The 17320-nt window shown below is 39.6% G+C and overlaps 1 protein-coding gene and 1 pseudogene across 3 annotated transcripts in view; one reads left to right on the plus strand and one right to left on the minus strand.

Moving 5' to 3' along the window:
* The window catches only part of ABCC5 (ATP-binding cassette, sub-family C (CFTR/MRP), member 5), a 102047-nt gene extending 99068 nt beyond the window's left edge, over window positions 1-2979 (minus strand). The window contains exon 1 of one of the 3 annotated variants that reach the window (XM_006884059.1): window positions 2791-2979. In XM_006884059.1, coding sequence (XP_006884121.1) covers window positions 2791-2919 — 129 coding nt within the window. In that variant the 5' untranslated portion in view covers window positions 2920-2979. The remainder of the gene's footprint in view (window positions 1-2790) is intronic. The other 2 variants (XM_006884060.1, XM_006884061.1) reach the window with 2 other exon arrangements.
* A 3176-nt stretch (window positions 2980-6155) lies between these two features.
* On the plus strand, window positions 6156-13606 carry LOC102872655 (annotated as a pseudogene).
* The last annotated feature ends 3714 nt before the right edge of the window (window positions 13607-17320 follow it).

Here is a 17320-nt window from a genome sequence, read left to right on the forward strand (position 1 = left end):
ATCCCTCATTGCTGTTGACTCAGAACTGACTCATAGCTGACTTTCCAGGAGGTTTTCAGAGGTTTTAAGTCATACAGGAGAAGAATGACCACTTTTCTCCTGTAGACCCACTGAAGTCAAATCACCAGACAGACATTGCCTACGAGTTAATGATGCAACTCTCTACCTGCTAGGCTACCACCAGTGCTCCCTATATTGCTGCTGCTGGTTGTTGTATGCCATTGAATTGTAACCAACCCACAGCTGACCATCCAGCAACTTTTCAGAAGCAGTAAATCACATGGGTAGGGATTGCCCATTTTTCTCCCATGAAGCAGCTGGTAGATTAGAACCTTGTGCATTTGGGATTGCAACACAACTTCTTACCAACTCTTTAAAAAGAGTACCACAATTTCTTATAAAACTAAGCATGCATCCTACCACACAGATCAGCAACTGTACGTTTAGGTATCTATAGCAGAGAAATGAAAACGTATGTTCACACAAAACCTTGCACACAAATGTTCAAAGCACCTTTACTTGTAAGAGCATAAAACTGGAAATAATCCGAATATTCCTCAATAGGTGAACAGTTAAACTGACTGTGGGACATCTGTAACACAGAGTAGACCTCCTCAGCAATAAGAAGGAATGAACTGCAGATACACACAACAAACTGGAAGGATCTCAAGGGAATAATGCTGACTGAAAAAAAGACAATCTGAAAAGGTAATCATACCACTTGACTCCACATATGTAACATTCTTAAAATTATAAAAACTGCAGCAATGGAAAACAGATTAGTGGGAGTGAAGATAGGTACGGAGAGAGGTGGCTGTTACTACAAAGAGTAGCATGAAAGATTCCTGGGATGGAGCTGTTCTGTGTTCTGTAGTTCGAAAATGGAAGTTCATACAAACCTTCATATATGAAGAAGGTGCAAATAAGAAACACACACACACACACATATCAGTAAAGCTGGTTAAATCTTAATGAGATAGATGGATAGTATCAATGTCAACATCTTAGATGCAATAAAGTTCTACAGTTATGCAAGAGGTTAGCTCTCTAGAGAAAACTGGGTAAAGGGTATATGGGATCTTTCTTCTGCATTCTTTCTCACAACTGCAATATAAATCTACAAGTTTCTTTCAAAATAAAAAGGTGGAGGAGGGTCCGGTGTCAGGTGCAAAGTTTCTATCTTATTCAGGCTTTCACAGAACAAATACATGAACACAAATCTCAGCTTCTTAAATCTAGTACCCCTATTTTAGCTACCATTGCAGTCCCAGAAAAGTTAATAGTTTTTTCCAACCTCAAAACTGAAAATGTATCTCTATTATTCCCCCTGGTGGAAACTAGATGATGATGATGATGATGATGATGATGATGATGATGATACCCCTTTGCAGACACAGTATACAGGGAATTGCACTAACCCAAAGGTGGTACTTCCCTGGCAGTTCAAATCCACTCGTCACTCTGTGGGAGAGAGATGGCAATCTCCTGTACTAGATACAGCCCCTAAAGCCCCACTGAAGTGTCAGCTATGAGACAGCGCTGACTCAAAGGCAATGAATTACATTCATAGGAGCTCTGCTGGTAATTCATGGGAAATTGCACTGCTAACTCAAATCCACCAGCAACTCTGTGGGAGAAAGAGGAGCAATCTCCTGCCATGAGACGTACAGCCTGGAAATCCAACGGCGTTGGTTTAGACCGGATGACAATGAGCACGAGTGAGCGAGTCATTCAGTGACATTCGCAGGAGCTTGTGTAGCGGGTTATACTGCTAACCTCAAGGCTGTGCAGCTCCAGAACCACAAAGTCTTTATTCAGAGATACAAGAAAAGGATCAACTCAATAGCAGTGAACTTTTTCGATTCATGAATTTACTTGAAAAATCTTATCAACAAGCATCTAGAATTACTCTAAGATTCATCTGATATATAAATGAGTATCTGCAAAGGATTCACATTTTAAACCCAAACAAGGGAGGCACAAAGAAAAATAATTTTAAGTACATAAATGAAACTTAACATTTGATCTGCCCTTTCTTTCCCCCAATGTCTTAAGTGCATGTCTTCTCCTAAGAAAAGCCTTTTCAAGAGGGCACCAACCTGTGTCTATTGACAAAGACACAGATCCTGACTACAATGACCCTTTAGGACAGAGCAGAACTGTCCCTAGGATTTCTTTTTTATTCCAGTGGGTTTTTTTAACTTCTACTAACTTCTTTTTTTTTTTAATTTTATTAATTTTAATGAACATTTACAGGCTACAATCTTTACAGAAGCAAACTGCCACTTTTTTCTCCCTCAGAGCAGTTGGGGAGTTTGAACCTCTGCCATTCTCGTTCAAACCTTTGGTTCAAGCACTACCAGGGCTCTCTAGAAGCACCAAGAAGGTGGTGGTAGTGGAGCAGGAAATGTAAAGGAAGCAATAGGGAGGAGGTTAAGTGCCAACTTCTTTCATTTATTGTTTAGTTTTTGTTTGTGGGGTATTTTTACTTTTAGCAATTTTATTATTTTTTTAAAAATTTATTATTAATTTCAATGAAAATTTACAGAGGCTCTGGATTTCCATTCATTCATTGTTGCACTTTTCTCCCCTCCAAACCCTCCCCCCTCATTTATTGTTTACTATAAGCCAAAGACTCCTTTATAAGTAACCATAAACTCTTAAAAAAAAGTGATCTAAAGTCACTAAAGAAAAATACATTCCTTTTAAATGACATATCATACTTAAAAACAAGCAAATATAAAAGGTGTGTTCTAGTACAACACACAGATAAGAAAAGGAAAAACTAACCTGACGAGTTCTCTTGTATTTGGATTCCTCCCGGTCTCGCTGCTGCCCTGAAGCACTGGCTCTCTCATTCACATTTCTGTACCCAGGGCTAGGGATGATATATTCTTTTCCTATGTCAATATCCTTCATCTTCTCTGAGGGAAGGTGCGCAGGAGCTCATAGGCTTTTTGTTTCACTTCAGAATTTCTGAAATAAAAAATTCATTAAAAATTACCTAATTTCTGTTTCAATCATTTGTGAACATGCACTGAAGTAGGGAAAAAAGGCAAAATTAAAACTCTGTCTAGGTACAGACCTATAAAATGGATTTTTTAAAATGTCAGTAGCATTTCATTTTCGGAGAAAAAAATAGAAACCCAACGAGCTACCTCTAACACCTCTAAGGAAAAAAATAAAAAAACCCCAAACCAAAAACCACAAACAAAAGCTCCTCCTACAAAATACACATACAGAAATTAATAAAACCAAGGAGGAAAAACAAAAGTCAACCACTCTCTTTAGTTTAAGTACATAGCCAATGTTCAGAGAATTTAGATGAATGTTTAAAAAAAATAAAAGCAAAAAATCTCTCATTTCTAATTTTTTGGAAACAAATTTGTTCCCAATGTCACAATATTTAGTTGGATATAATTTCTCCTACTAAATGAAAACGCCTGTTCTACTAGTCATATATCTACCATCTCTGCATTTTTAGAATTAGCTCTATAAAGTTATACATGCTAAAATATTTTAAAAATACTATAGCTTTAACTTAAAATTAAATTTCCCTTCTGACAATGTTCTAAAGTTCAATAATGGCCAAACTTGCACTACTCTGAATATGTTGTTGATTGCTGTAGAGTTGAGCACGACTCATAACAACCCTATGAACCAAAAGCCTGAAGCCTTTCTATAATTATCACCATTTCTCCAGGTTCATAGAGTTTCCAGAGGCATGTGTTTTAGGAAGTGGATGCCACTCCTGTTTTGAATTTTATAAAGAAGTGAGCTTTATGGTACTTTAGGCTTTTATTCAAATGTTGTTGTTGTTGTTGTTATGTGCCGTCGAGTCGTTTGCGACTCATAGTGACCCTATGCACAACAGCCCTAAACCCTGCTCTGTCCTGCGCCAATCATACTGCCTCTGACACACCCATCCCGATTACCCCAGTCCATTCTGTACCTTATAAATCTAACCTGGTTTCCACTTAAAACTTTTAAACTCTTGCCTGCCTACCTAACTCTAATAATATCTGTATAAACTCTGGCCACTTTAAAAAATAAATACACACACACACACAACCCCTCTTTAAAACACCTCCCTTACTCTAAGATGATGTAAAGCTTCCCAGATAAAAGCTGAGAGAACAACTTTTGCAAATGCCTAACTAGCAATTCACTAGCACAGCTGAGCTGCCTTTAGGGTATCACAAATTTTTATCACTGACATAAAAGCCCTACTTTTAGAGCACACAACTTTGACAGCTACATTTTCTTTTTTGCAGTATTAGAAAAGGGGGAAATACTTACTATTCTTCAGAATAAAAAGGACTAAATCTCCTCCACAAGAGACACTTTCCAATATAAACACAGCTTGGTTGCTTGCCTCTCGGAAAACTAACTTACTTATCTTGAAAGAAAGTCACCTTGTCCAATGAGAACAGGACCATAAAGAATGCTTGCTTATCAAGCAAGCACACAGGAAATGTGTCACTAAAACTTAATGAAGACCAAACTATAAAGGTTACTGATTTGAACCCATCAGCCACTCCAGGTATAAAGAAAGATGTGGAAGTCTGATTCTACAAAGCTTGGTGGCTTAGTGGTAAGGAATTGAGCTAGCAAGCCAAAGGCTCATGCTTGGAATCCACCAGCCACACTACAGGGCAAAGATAGGCAGTATTCTCCTATGGGATTCACTGCTCTGAAAACCCAGTGGAGCGTTAGCTATGGGTCGGTTCCAAATCATAATAGTACCTAACAACAACAGCCTTAAAATTTTTATTAGCGTGGTTCTACTCTGTAGGGTTGTTATGAGTCACAACACATTTGATGGTAATGGCACTTTTTCTGTTTTTCTAACTAAACAGATTTGATACCTGCCTGCCAGTGTCCCCAATTTCAAGCTGCAGATTTGAGTAACCCTTCTTGTCATTTAGATCATAAAAATCTAGCCTTCCTCTCCTAAGGATATTTAGCCTATCTGGTTATATGGAAGGAAATGTTGTGGTTGTTGTTGCTGCTGTTAGGCACCGTTGAATTTATTCCATCTCAGAGCAACCCTAAATTACAACAGAAGTTAACGCTGCCTGGTTCTGCTCCATCCTCACAAATTCTCTGCCCTTGAGGCATTTGTTGCAGCCACCACATCAGTCTACCACATTTTTTAACAATGACTCTCTGCTTTACCAAGTCCTTCTCCAGAGACTGGCCTCTCTGATAACATGCTCAAAGTACATGAGATGAGGAAAAGATTAGCCCTACTTGGGGAAAGGGGGAAGATGTTGAGGGGAGATTGTAAGGGAGTAGCTAACTCTTAAACCCAAATGCCATGTCAGGAAAAACACAGACTTCACCCCAGTCACCAAAGAACCTGTGATAAGCAAGGTTTCTTTCAGTTACTTTATTTCAAAAGATAAAGCAGCAGAGGAGAGCTGAGTAACAGCAATGAAATTACTTCTCTGATATGATACAAAAAATATTGGTTTGTGCCTATTGGGGTTGTAATGTTAAGATAATGCCAAATATCTGTACTGAAGAGACCACTCCATGTATTAAAGATAAGAGGAACAGGCTTCCATTACCTGTAATATCTCCATATCTTTAATTTCTTTGGAGAAAGAGGCACACAGTAAATTATCTCTTGGTCTTTGATCATAGCATGATACTATTTTCTGTATATCAAGCATATATGACACCACAATAGCAAGAAGATGCAAAAAGCTCAAATGCCCATTAACAAAGGAAAAAAAACAAAAGGACAGAGAAACTATCGTCTATTCCACAATGGAATACTACGCACTAAAGAACAACAAAGTATTTGCCAAAAACTACAAAACATGGGAAAGTTTAGAATAGAATAACTAAGTCATAAAAGGTCATTACTGCATAACACTGCTAATGTGAAAATAGGAGGGAAACTGAGCAAGATACGTATAAATGTTCAAAAGGAATGGGAAGAAAAGTGGAAGAAGAGAAGCGGAGAAAATCACTAGTATAGCAGAGGTTAGTGGGCAGATGGAGGGGTGAAGGGATGGGAAAGATGGCATGAGGACTTGAAGAGATGGGATGATTAAAGGCATAGATCAATGGTAATCAATTATATAAAGCACAATGCATATGAACGATTGTATAATACACTAGGTTAAAAAAAAAAAAAAGAATACATGGCAGGGTACCCCAGGTAAGGGCCACCCAAGAGCTAGAAAGTTCCACAGCTTCTAAGAAGAAACAGCTCCAAATCCAAAACAAGTCAGACTTTGCAGGTTGTGTTTGTATTTCTCTACTTTGCTCTCTTCTCCTTTGAAGCAGTTGTTTAAAAGTATTTTCAAAATACGACACCTAACAACAACAACAAACTGCCTCCACTCTCAAGAGAGGGAACAAGGAAAGGTACTTTTAGTCATGTTTGGGCTTGAGACCTGACAATAAGGGAAATAGTGAAAAGTATTTCCCAGAGAAATGCCCAGACTCAGAAATCACGGGGCTACCTGACTCACCTTCGGTGGAAGAAATGTATGGATATAGTGTCGCTGTTGGGATAATACTGACTAAATTGCTCAGGTCTTGAGGGGATGTGCAGGATTTTAAGAACTGCAAGAGCCAGGCCTGGGCTTTCAGAATTGCCCTTACAACATTCCTGAGTCATTTCGAAGACCTCAGGCAATCACAATTCCCGGTCCTGAGGCTGCACAAGGAACCTGAAGCTAACAGGGCTCACTCTAACACAAGGACCAAGGTCCTACTTACCATTCCTCTCTTGACCCACTTGTTGCACCTCAAGCTTCTCCACCTTTCACTTGCTGGAGACCCCAAGTGTAAACCTGATCTTTTTCGAGATCTTCCAAAACGGAGAAAAGTCAGTCCCAAGCTCACCTGTCACCCCATCCCCTGGCCCTCTGTCCAAAACCCAAATGATCCTTTAAAATAAATACAGAGCAAGTTGCAGTTGGGTGGTGAAAGGCATCTCACGAAGCAAGATCTAGGTTTCGTTTCTGGTTCTACTATACTACGAGTTTGCTGTGCGTGCTTATGTCACGCATATCCTGCCTTTTTGCAACAACGGGAGATGAGGTCGGTGGGCAGCTCGGAGTCTCTTGCTTTAAGCAAGGGCTCTTCGGGCTGTCCTCCCTAGACCCTGAAGACCGGGGCTTCTCTCCTGCCAGCTTAGCCCTATATGACCTGCTCCCAGGGCGTTCCCGGCGTCAGTTCAAAGCTGGCAAGGCGACACTGACCCACACAGAAGGACTGTGGACCCAGCACCCCCTGGTGGCTGCGGCCAGGATTGTAGCCAGCACCCCTGACCACACATCTCAACCCTGCCTGCCTCGGATGCCAGGACCTTGCCATGAGCCCTCAGAAGTCGTATCCAGAAGATCAAGCAACAGAAGATCAGAAGATGACCGGAGAGTAGAGGGAGACCAGGCTACGGTTCTCTGATCTCCAGCTTTTCCTGAACAGATCATATCTCCGACCGCATCTCACGGAAACAAATGGGGATGATCGTAATGACAACCGCGAGAGAAAGAAGGGATACGGCAATAACCGCCACTTACCTGGGCTCCAAGTCCCCCTGGGCCGCGCCGGCCACTCAACCACGCTCCAGAGCATCAGCCCCTGAGCAAAACAAGCCTTTATAGCGGCATCGGCCACCACAATGCGCAGGCGCGCTACACAAAGACACCCTAGGACTGAAGGGAATTGTAGTCCGCCTTCCTGGAGTCCAAGGCCCCATACAGGGCAGCGGACTACATTTCCCGAAGTACCGTAGCGGCCTTGGAGGAGGTGCAGGCTGCTGCCCCTTTTCACCGCGCTCCTGGCTCTGCCCTGTCCTTGCCAATACCTCTGGGATCCTGTCTGGAATCTTCTGAGAGGTCCTGTATTCCAGTGGGCATTCAGGAGGGTCAACAGTAGTCTTGTGATTGTCGGCCTGCGGTGCGCAGCGCTTATATGACAGAAAACACTGTGAAGGTCATCGTGCCTTGAGGAAAGTCATCAACACGCCCCAAATCTTACCTGCTGGGGCATTAACATTTTATGATTGCTTGTTCATGATCCTTGATCAGACGATGCATTCTGCAAGGATATTGTCTTTCACTTTTATTCTAAACTGCCCATGATGTGCTGTCTGGTTTCTACATAATAAAATGTAGGGATTATCTCATTAAAAGCCGCACGACCCTTAGAAATGGTATGTTAATACATTCCCCCTTTCTTTAAAAATGTAACTAAGCTACTCAAAGAGGTTGTTTACTTTATAACTGTTCTTCGTCTGTACCGTCAACACCATCATAACATAAAGGCTCTTCAGTTGAATGCCTACTTACTATGTGCGAGCACAATCCCGTCGCTGTTGAGTTGATTTTGACTAATGACAGCTGTAGAATTGTTCTACACAGAGTTTTCAGTGGCTGATTTTTCAAAAGCAGATTTCCAGATCTTTCTTCCAAGGGACTTCTGGATGCACGCAAACAACAAACCTTTCCTTTACATATTATTCTTGTTTCTTTTAATCTCTACAAACAAACTCGATGTTAAGGTTTTCCATTGCAGAGTTAAAAGAGAAAGTTTATGTGACTTATCCATCTTAATACAACGAGTCAGTGTGAAAGCTGAAATTATTAACTCAGTATGCTCTTACACAAAAATCAGCCCACTGCTGTTGAATTTATTTCGATTTATAGCAAACCATTATCCACACCACTGCACATGGTGACCCTAAAAAACTGGTAGAACTGTCCACTTAGAGTTCCCAGCTGAAAAGCTTTGCTGAAGCAGGATGCCACAACTTTGTTTCAGAGAGCAGATAGCGCATTCAAACTGCCACTTTTTCATTTAGCAACTGAGCTGTTTTAACCACTGTGCCACTAGGCGCCTTCCTCTTGTACTAGAATATATTATTAGATCAATGCAATTGTAGAAGGAACTTAACATATGTAAACTTGATTTATGACAAAATACTACAATTCAGTGGAGAAGGAAAAAAGACTGAATAACTAGGAAAATTTCTTATTCATATGGAAAAACAAACACTTGAATTCCAACTTCATACCACAGAGTATTGGTATTCCAGGCAAGTAAAAAGCTCAACTGTGTAAGGAGAAATTTCAAAGAAAAAATTGTTAGAACAGTATCTTTATGAGCTTGAAAGTAGGGAAGAACTTCATAAATAAAACAGCAGAACAATAACAGAGGTAAATTTTTACTAAAGTTAAAATCTTAAAATGGAAAGACAAGTCACAAATTGTAACTGATGATGGTTTTAAATGAAAAGTCATAAAACAAAATTACTTTTAAATTTTACATTAAAAAAAATTGGCTAGTTCTTTGCCTACAGTCCTAATTACAAGACAACTCACTGCGGAAAATGGAAAATAACCCAAAGGAAAATTCTAGGAACAGTTTACAGACAAAGAACTTGAGTAGCCACTAAAATATGAAAAATAACTCCGTCTCACTAACAATGGAAATGAAGGCCAAAAATAACAATAAGCAAATAGGAATCACTGTATGCAAAACTGTTAACAAACCTGACAATCTAACAACTCCATGTTCTTAAGGATTTGTAGCAACAGGGTATTGTATACAATGAGAGCAGAGTGAATGTAAATGGAAAGAAATCACATTCTATTGAAGAGAACTGTGTTCTCTTTAATCACATTCTATTAAATCACATTCTATTAAAGAGAACTATGTTCAAATTAGGCTGAAAATGGGCCGTTTTAACTGACATCAAGGTTGGGGGGAACCTAAGAAAAGAGGGGATAAATAATATATACTGCATAGAAACAGATGCGGGAGAGATCTGTTTAAAAGGAATATAGAATTAGGTATTTTTTTCTTGACAAGATTACAGAAAAAGAAATGCATAGTAAAGCGGACTGTGGACTTGAGGGGACTATATAACGATGAAAGACTTTTTTTTTTCTTTTCAAAGAGAAAAGCGAACTGGCGGAAGAGACGTGGGCAGAGAGGAAAATGTGCAACAATGAATGAATGGGGGGGGAATTAAATGGAAAGAATATGCTGTAAAAAATACGTTGCATAAAAAATCATTAATTAAAAAAAAAGCCATATTGGTTTGGTAGACCTCAAACACTGTGTGCTATTGATCCCAACTCAGAGGTCCCACAGGGTTTCCTAGGCTGAACTCTTCATGGGAACAGAATGTCAGGTTTCACTTCTCTCTTGACATGCTGGGTGGGTCAGTTTGAACTATTCACCTTTTTTTGGTTAGCATCCATAACTTCACCAATGCAATACCGTGGCTCCTAGATGATAAATGTTATGTGTCTTTAAGTCAGAGCCAAATCATAGTTGAACCTTCAGTGAGTTTTCAAAGGCTGTAAATCACACAGGAACAGAATGTCTATCTTTCTTCCTGCAGAGTGACTTGTGGATTCAAATCACCTAACTCTGGCTTAGCAGCCCAACTCCATCCGTTTAGGCCACCAGAACCAACTTCAAATAGCCCCTCATAATTCAGTGACTTAAAATTGTACGGTGTAGTTGGCATCACTAAGCTGCACAACTGTAAAAAGTTGAACTGGCAAATATTGTGATATATATTTCTTAGGGAGCCCTGATGGCCTAGTAATAAAGAGCTGTGCTGCCAATCCAAAGTTAGTCAGTTTCAATCCACAAGTTTGCAGTCTCCTCCTGTGCAATTTATTGCCTCTGAAAACCTGCTCGAGGATCAGCTATGAGTCGGTATTGACTTGATGACACATAACAACAACATATACATATATATGTTTCTACAAAAAAGAAGAAGGAGCAGCAGCAGCTGCTACTGGTGGTGCTACTTCTATACAAACAAGTACTTAATGATATTTGTTTTGTTGGTTTGGAGCTTTAAGGTCATGATTTCAAGGCCTATCCCAGTTAATTGGCTTAGTAACATGTTCAGTCCTTCTGTTCTTGCTCCTAGTTCCTTGGATAAATCCTAAATTCTTAAAAGTTTCCAAGCAGCCATCCAAAGTACAATTGATATTATCCTGATGCAACAGAGGTAAAAGAAGAGTTAAGAATTTGAGGAAGAGAAGAAATAGGTGACGCCAAGAAAAATGCCTTCTTTAACTTGAGACCAGAAGGATGGAATGGTGCCTTGCTACCACCAGTTCTATTTTATTCCTTTTTTAAAAATGTATGTTAAATGTTTATTCTTTTTTTAAATGTTTTAGTGTACTTTATTTCAGTAATTAACTGTTGTTATTGTTGTTGTGTACCATCAAATTGGATCTGACTGGCACAGGAGGAAGTTGCCCCACCTTCTCCAGCAGAGAATCAGGTGGATTTGAACTACACGCCTTCAGGATTGCAGTGCAGCTTCTTGCCACTAGGAAGTTCTTTTTTATTATAATCAGATTTTTTTTAACTCATCCATTCTTGCGTATTATCCTAAGGCTCAAACTTTTACTCATGTCAATCTCATTCATTTTACAGCACTGGACAATGTTGTTGTTGTTGTTGTTATGTGCTGTTGAGTCGCTTGTAACTCATAGTGACCCTATATATAGTAGCCCTGAAACCTACTCTATCCTATGACAAACTTACTGTCTCTGATACACCTACCTTTATTACACCAGTCACTGAATCAATCCATCTCATGCAGGGTTTTCCTCTCTTTGTCCCTCCACCCTTCCAAGCATGATGTCCCTCTCCAAGGACTGTTCCCTCCTTGCGACATACCCAAAGTATGTCAGACAAAGCCTCAGAATCCTTGCCTCTAAGGAACAGCCTGGTTTCATCCTCTTCAAGACAAACCTGTTTGTTCTCCTGGCAATCCATGGTATATTCAATACTATTCTCTAACACTACAGGTCAAAGACATCAATTCTCTTTCTATTATCCCGAGTCAGTGTCCAGTTTTCTGACACATAGCAAGTGATTGTGAAGACTATAGCCTGGATCAGGCACACCTTAGTCTCTAGACTGATATCGTTCTTCAATACGCTGGAGATGTCTTTGACAGCTGATTTTCCCAATGCAATTCATCTTCTGGTTTCCTGGCTGTTGGTGCTGGTGCCAAAAGTGTTGATGATGGAGTAAAACAAAATAAAGCTGTTAAAAAATCTCAATCTCTTTACCATCTATCATGATACTGCCAATTGGCCCGGCCCAATTGAGAATCTTTGTTTTCTTAATGTTGACAATAAATGGGAGGGAAAATCAATTTGCTCTGCTTTCATTTATAGTGCTCATCTTTGCTTCTTGTTGGCTTTGGTTTGTGGTTGTTGTTGTTGTTGTTGTTTTTAAATAGCAAAACTCAAATCCAGAACATAAGAATTGAAAATGTAGTTGAAATAAAGGAGATGATACTGGATAATGAAACAGAGCTTAATCAGTTTATGGCATGGTTTTCCAAGATGCATTAATAATAATGGGTAACTGGAATGCAAAAGTTCGGAACAGGGAAGAAGGATCAGTAGTTGGAAAACATGGACTTGGTGGCAGAAATAAAGGTGGAGATAGAATGATAGAATTCTGTACATTCAATGATTTATTCATTGTAAATACTTTTTATAAGAAACACAAACAAAAAAAAGACACAAACGCAGGCTATACACATGGATGTCACTTAATAGTATCATAGGAATCAAATCTATTACATCTGTGGAAAAAAAAAATCCCTGGAGAAGCTGTGAAAACCAGCCGGAAAACTAGGTCAGGTGCTGATTGTGGACCAGACCACCAACTACTCTGAATTACCTCTCACAGAGCAGCCTGGCAGCTTTGAGACTGAGACTGAGCTGTTTTAAGACACCCTGAATGGCTGGGTCACCTGCAAGACCTTGTGGAACTCATCAGGGGCCATATCTATCTCCAATTTCTCTTACATGGGAGCTTGCCTGTGTAACTATTTGTCCCATCATCTGACAATTAACCCACGGAGGGCAACTTCCGCCAGCTGCTGCTTCAGAGAGGCTGGGCTGATTATGAAGATGACATGAAGCTGCAAAAAAGATAAAGCAACGCGCAAGCCATTTCATGCGTTTGTACTCTTCCTGGGAGAACTGTACCTTAACTTGGAGATCGCGGGAGCAAATGGGCAGGTTATGAGAACGGATATCCTCCAGGTTGGTCTCCGGAAGTTGCCGAATGCCCTCTTCTTTAACCCTGTGGATGACAACTTGATCTGTGCAGTGAAATTACTGAAATTGACAGGGTCAGTTCTGGAAGATGCCTGGAAGGAAAAAGGAAAGAACTATATGGAAGAAATGATTCAGAGGATTAAAAATGTTGTTTTAGATGCATATTGCAGCAGAGATGTAAAACAAATGCTCTTGAAGCTGGTAGAGTAACTGGGGTAGAGTCCATGTAACTTTCACATACAGAGAAGCAATGCCTGAAAAGTATCCCAATTATTTCATAAATGAACCAACATTTTATACATCTGATGGTGTTCCTTTCACGGCAGCTGATTCAGATTACCAAGACAAATATCAAGAGTTACTTGAAAGAGAAGACTTTTTTCCCCAATTATGAAGAAAATGGTACCGATTTATCAGGCACTGGTGATTCATACTTGGATGATATTGATGACGAAATAGACCCAGAAATTGAGGAAGCTTATGAAAAGTTTTGTTCAGAACCAGAGTGTAAGCGAAAACAATAAAGTTCAATTTTGACTATGAGTTTTATAAAGCAGTTTAGGAGTGGTGGTCTGACAGAACACAGGAAGTGAGAGTGCATCACACTTAAACCAAATTAGGGATATTGGGTTATGTTACTAATGTGTGCAACTTTAATTCTGTGTAACACTATCTGCCAAAATAAACTTTATTCCCTATAACTTAAAAAAAAAGTTCAGCTAAAGTTGAAGAAAATTAAATAAAATCCTCAGGAACCAAAATATAATCTTGAGTCTATCCCACTCAAATTTCAAAACTATCTCAGGAGTAGGTTTGAGATCTTAAACACTAATGAGCAAAGACCAGATGAATCCATAAAAAATGCAGAAGGTCATTACAAAGGCAGAGGAGAAAGAAAAGACCAATATGGATGTCAGAAGAGACTCTGAATATTGCACTAGAGCGCTGAGAAGCCAAAGCAAAGGGAAGAAATCAAAATGAACAGAAGATTTCAAAGGGCAGCGCAGGAACACAAAGTATTATAATGAAATGTGTTAGGAGGTGGTGTCAAAAAATCAAAAGGGCCAAACTCGCTCAGCATTTCTTAAGCTGAAGGAATTAAAGAATAAATTCAAGCCTCGAGTTGCAATACTTAAGGATGTTTGGGGAGAATATTAAACATTGCAGGAAGCATTAAAAGAAGATGGAAGGAACATACAGAGTCACTGTACCAAAAAGAACGGGCTGACATGGTAGAATTTCATGAAACAATGTGTGCGCAAGAATCTATTGTGATGAAGGAAGAAGTTCCAGCTGCTCTGAAAGAATGGGCATAAAGCAAGGCCCCCGGATTTGATTGGCATATTTCAACAAACAGAAGCTGCCCTGATTACACTCACCAAGTTGTGTCAAGAAATCTGGAGGACAACCACTTGGCCAGCTGACTGGAAGAGATCTATATTTGTTCCCATTCCAAAGAAAAGTGGGCCAACAAATTGTGGAAATTATCAAACAGTATCATTAATATCACATGTAAGCAAGATTCTGCTGAAAATTATCTAAAAACAACAGAGAACTGCCAGAAGTGTAGGCTGGGTTTAGAAGAGGCCATTGAACTACAGATATTATAGCTAATGTGGACCTTGACTGAAAGCAGAGAATACCAGAGGAATGTTTATCTGTGTTTCATTGACTATTCAAAGAGGTTTGACTGTGTGGCTCACAACAAACTGTGGCTAACTCTGAGAAGAATGGGAATCCCAGAATATTTGATTGTGCTTATGTGAAATCTCTACTTGGACCAGGAGGCAGTTGTCAGAACAGAGCAAGGAAGCACTACATGGTTCAAAATCAGGAAGGGTGTACGCCAGGGATGTGTCCTATCTCCACACCTTTTCAAACTAGCTGCAGTACAGCTCATTCAGGGCTCTCTAAAGAAAAATGTGGCATCAGGATTGGAGGAAGACTTAAAAAAACCTGTGTAATGCAGATGACACAACCCTGATTGCTGAAACTGAGGAGGACCTGAAGTACTTGCTGCAGAAGGTCAAGGACTGCAGCCTTCAAGAAAACAAAGATTCTCATCACTAGGCCAATTGACAGCATTATCACAGATGGTGAAAAAAATTGAGATTGTTAACAGCTTTAGTTTGCTTGGTTCCACAATCAATGTTTTGGGTACCAGCAGCCAGGAAATCAAAAGACAGATTGCTATGTGTCAGAAAGCTGGACAATGACTAAGATGATAGAAAGAGAATTGATGCCATTAAGCTGTGGTGCTAGAGAAGAATATTGAATATACTCTTATATTCAAGCGCAAGAGAAAAAGACCCTCAATGAGATGGACTGATTCAGTGACTGGGGTAATGAGATTAGGTATGTTAAAGACAAAAAGGCTGTCACAAGATAGAGGAGGTTTCAGGTCTATTGTACACAGAGTCGCTATGAGTCACAGGTGACTCCATGGCACATAACAATAACATTAGATTATAGTCCTCCCCATCTTTAAATAGTGGTTACTTCAAGGGATGCTCCTCCCTATGATGATCCCCAGGATCTTGGTAGTAGCCCCCACCCCCAGTGCTCCTCACATCACACTATAAGCTTAAGTGTTCTGCTTCCTTCACAGTAATGACTATTACAAACATTGCCACAAACCAGAAAGGATTATAAGCATCTCATATTTTACAAGTATCTGGAATAACAGAAAAATATGGTAATTTGTCTTCTCTCCTTATCTGAAGGAGCCCATTTCTTTTCTTTTATTATATTGATCCTTTCCTTTATTATATTTCTCCTCTAAAGAAGGATGACCATCCAACAAAATGTAAATGGATAAGTAAAGAGATATTTTTGTTTCCTCCTCCAATATCTAAGGTGTTCCTCCAATACATAACTCCGGAGGCTTCTCTTCTAATATGCAAATACTACTGTTCTTGGCTGAAGGCCACAGGATACAATGTCCACCAGTTAATTTTTTTAAATGAATTTTTTATTTTATGCTGGTTTACTTAAAAATTTCATATACCTTGTTTTTCACACCAGATCTGTCTCATTTCCTGTACCCATTCCTCCCTCCTCCCAACAAATTATGCAACCCTATAATTAACCACCCCTCTACACACACACACACACACACACACACACACACATCCCCAACCATCCTCACCCCTCTGCTCCCACCCTTCTTCCCTTGGATCCTCATACATGTTCTGCAATAATGGTCTTATACAGTATTTGTCCTTATGGGACTGAGTTAGTTCACTTAGCGTAATGCTCTCCCGGTCCAAGTTAGATAGTAATTTATAAAATTGTTGCTCTTGCATGCTGCATAGTTTTCCATCCTGTGAATGTACCATGATTTCTCAATCCTTTCAATTGTGGTTGGATATTTGGGCTGTTTCCATGTTCTTGCAATTCACCATTTTGTCCCGTTCTCCACACTTTTTAAATGGGGTCTCTCAAAGGTTTTAATACAAACACAGCAACAACGTAAAAAAATTCCCAACTTTACAAATTGAGAAAATAGTGAATGTGAAATGAAGATACTACCTTTAATGAACATTTTGATCTAAGATTTTGTAGAAGAATCCTGATTTTGGGGGGAGCGTGCAAGGGCTACAGAGTAGAATGTCAAATATTTTTGGAATTCAGACTTCCTAGAGCTAAAACCCTGAAATGATTGCTTTGCAATAATCTCTAAACAAAAAAAACAAATTCCCTTAATTTTTCATTAAAACAAAAAACAGTTGAGCTTAACTAGTAATGAATGAATGTCTTAAGCACTGTGCTCTGAAGAATTATCTACATGACAACTATCAAATTGACAACTCTTCTCTCTCTTGTTGCTGCACAGTCAGAACCAACTCCTAGCTGACTCCTCAGTGCGTTTCCGAGGCTGTAATCACTGGGAGGATGTTGCTCATCTCTCCTCTTGCCACCTTTTGCTCACTCACTCCATCTGCTCTCACTTCCATTTCTCCAGTCTCCTCAGTGCCTGACTTTTGTTCTCCTAACTTACAAAAATAACAGAGGCCTCCACAGTTGTAGAATTGGACTGACATCAGGGTTGAAGTGAGACTGAGAAAAATTGGATAACTTATTAACTGCAATAAAACAGAAGAGGGAGAGAACAGTTTAAAAGTGATATATGCTAAGGGTATTATGGTTATGACAAGAGTCCAGAGTGAAGGTTGAATAGTGGGGTGTACTCTGGGTGGGGGTGGGGGATTGGATGTATACCAATGAAGGATTTTTTT

The sequence above is a fragment of the Elephantulus edwardii genome, unplaced genomic scaffold (assembly GCF_000299155.1).
Source record: "Elephantulus edwardii isolate Elephantulus edwardi_28Jun2011 unplaced genomic scaffold, EleEdw1.0 scaffold00031, whole genome shotgun sequence".
NCBI lineage: Eukaryota > Metazoa > Chordata > Mammalia > Macroscelidea > Macroscelididae > Elephantulus > Elephantulus edwardii.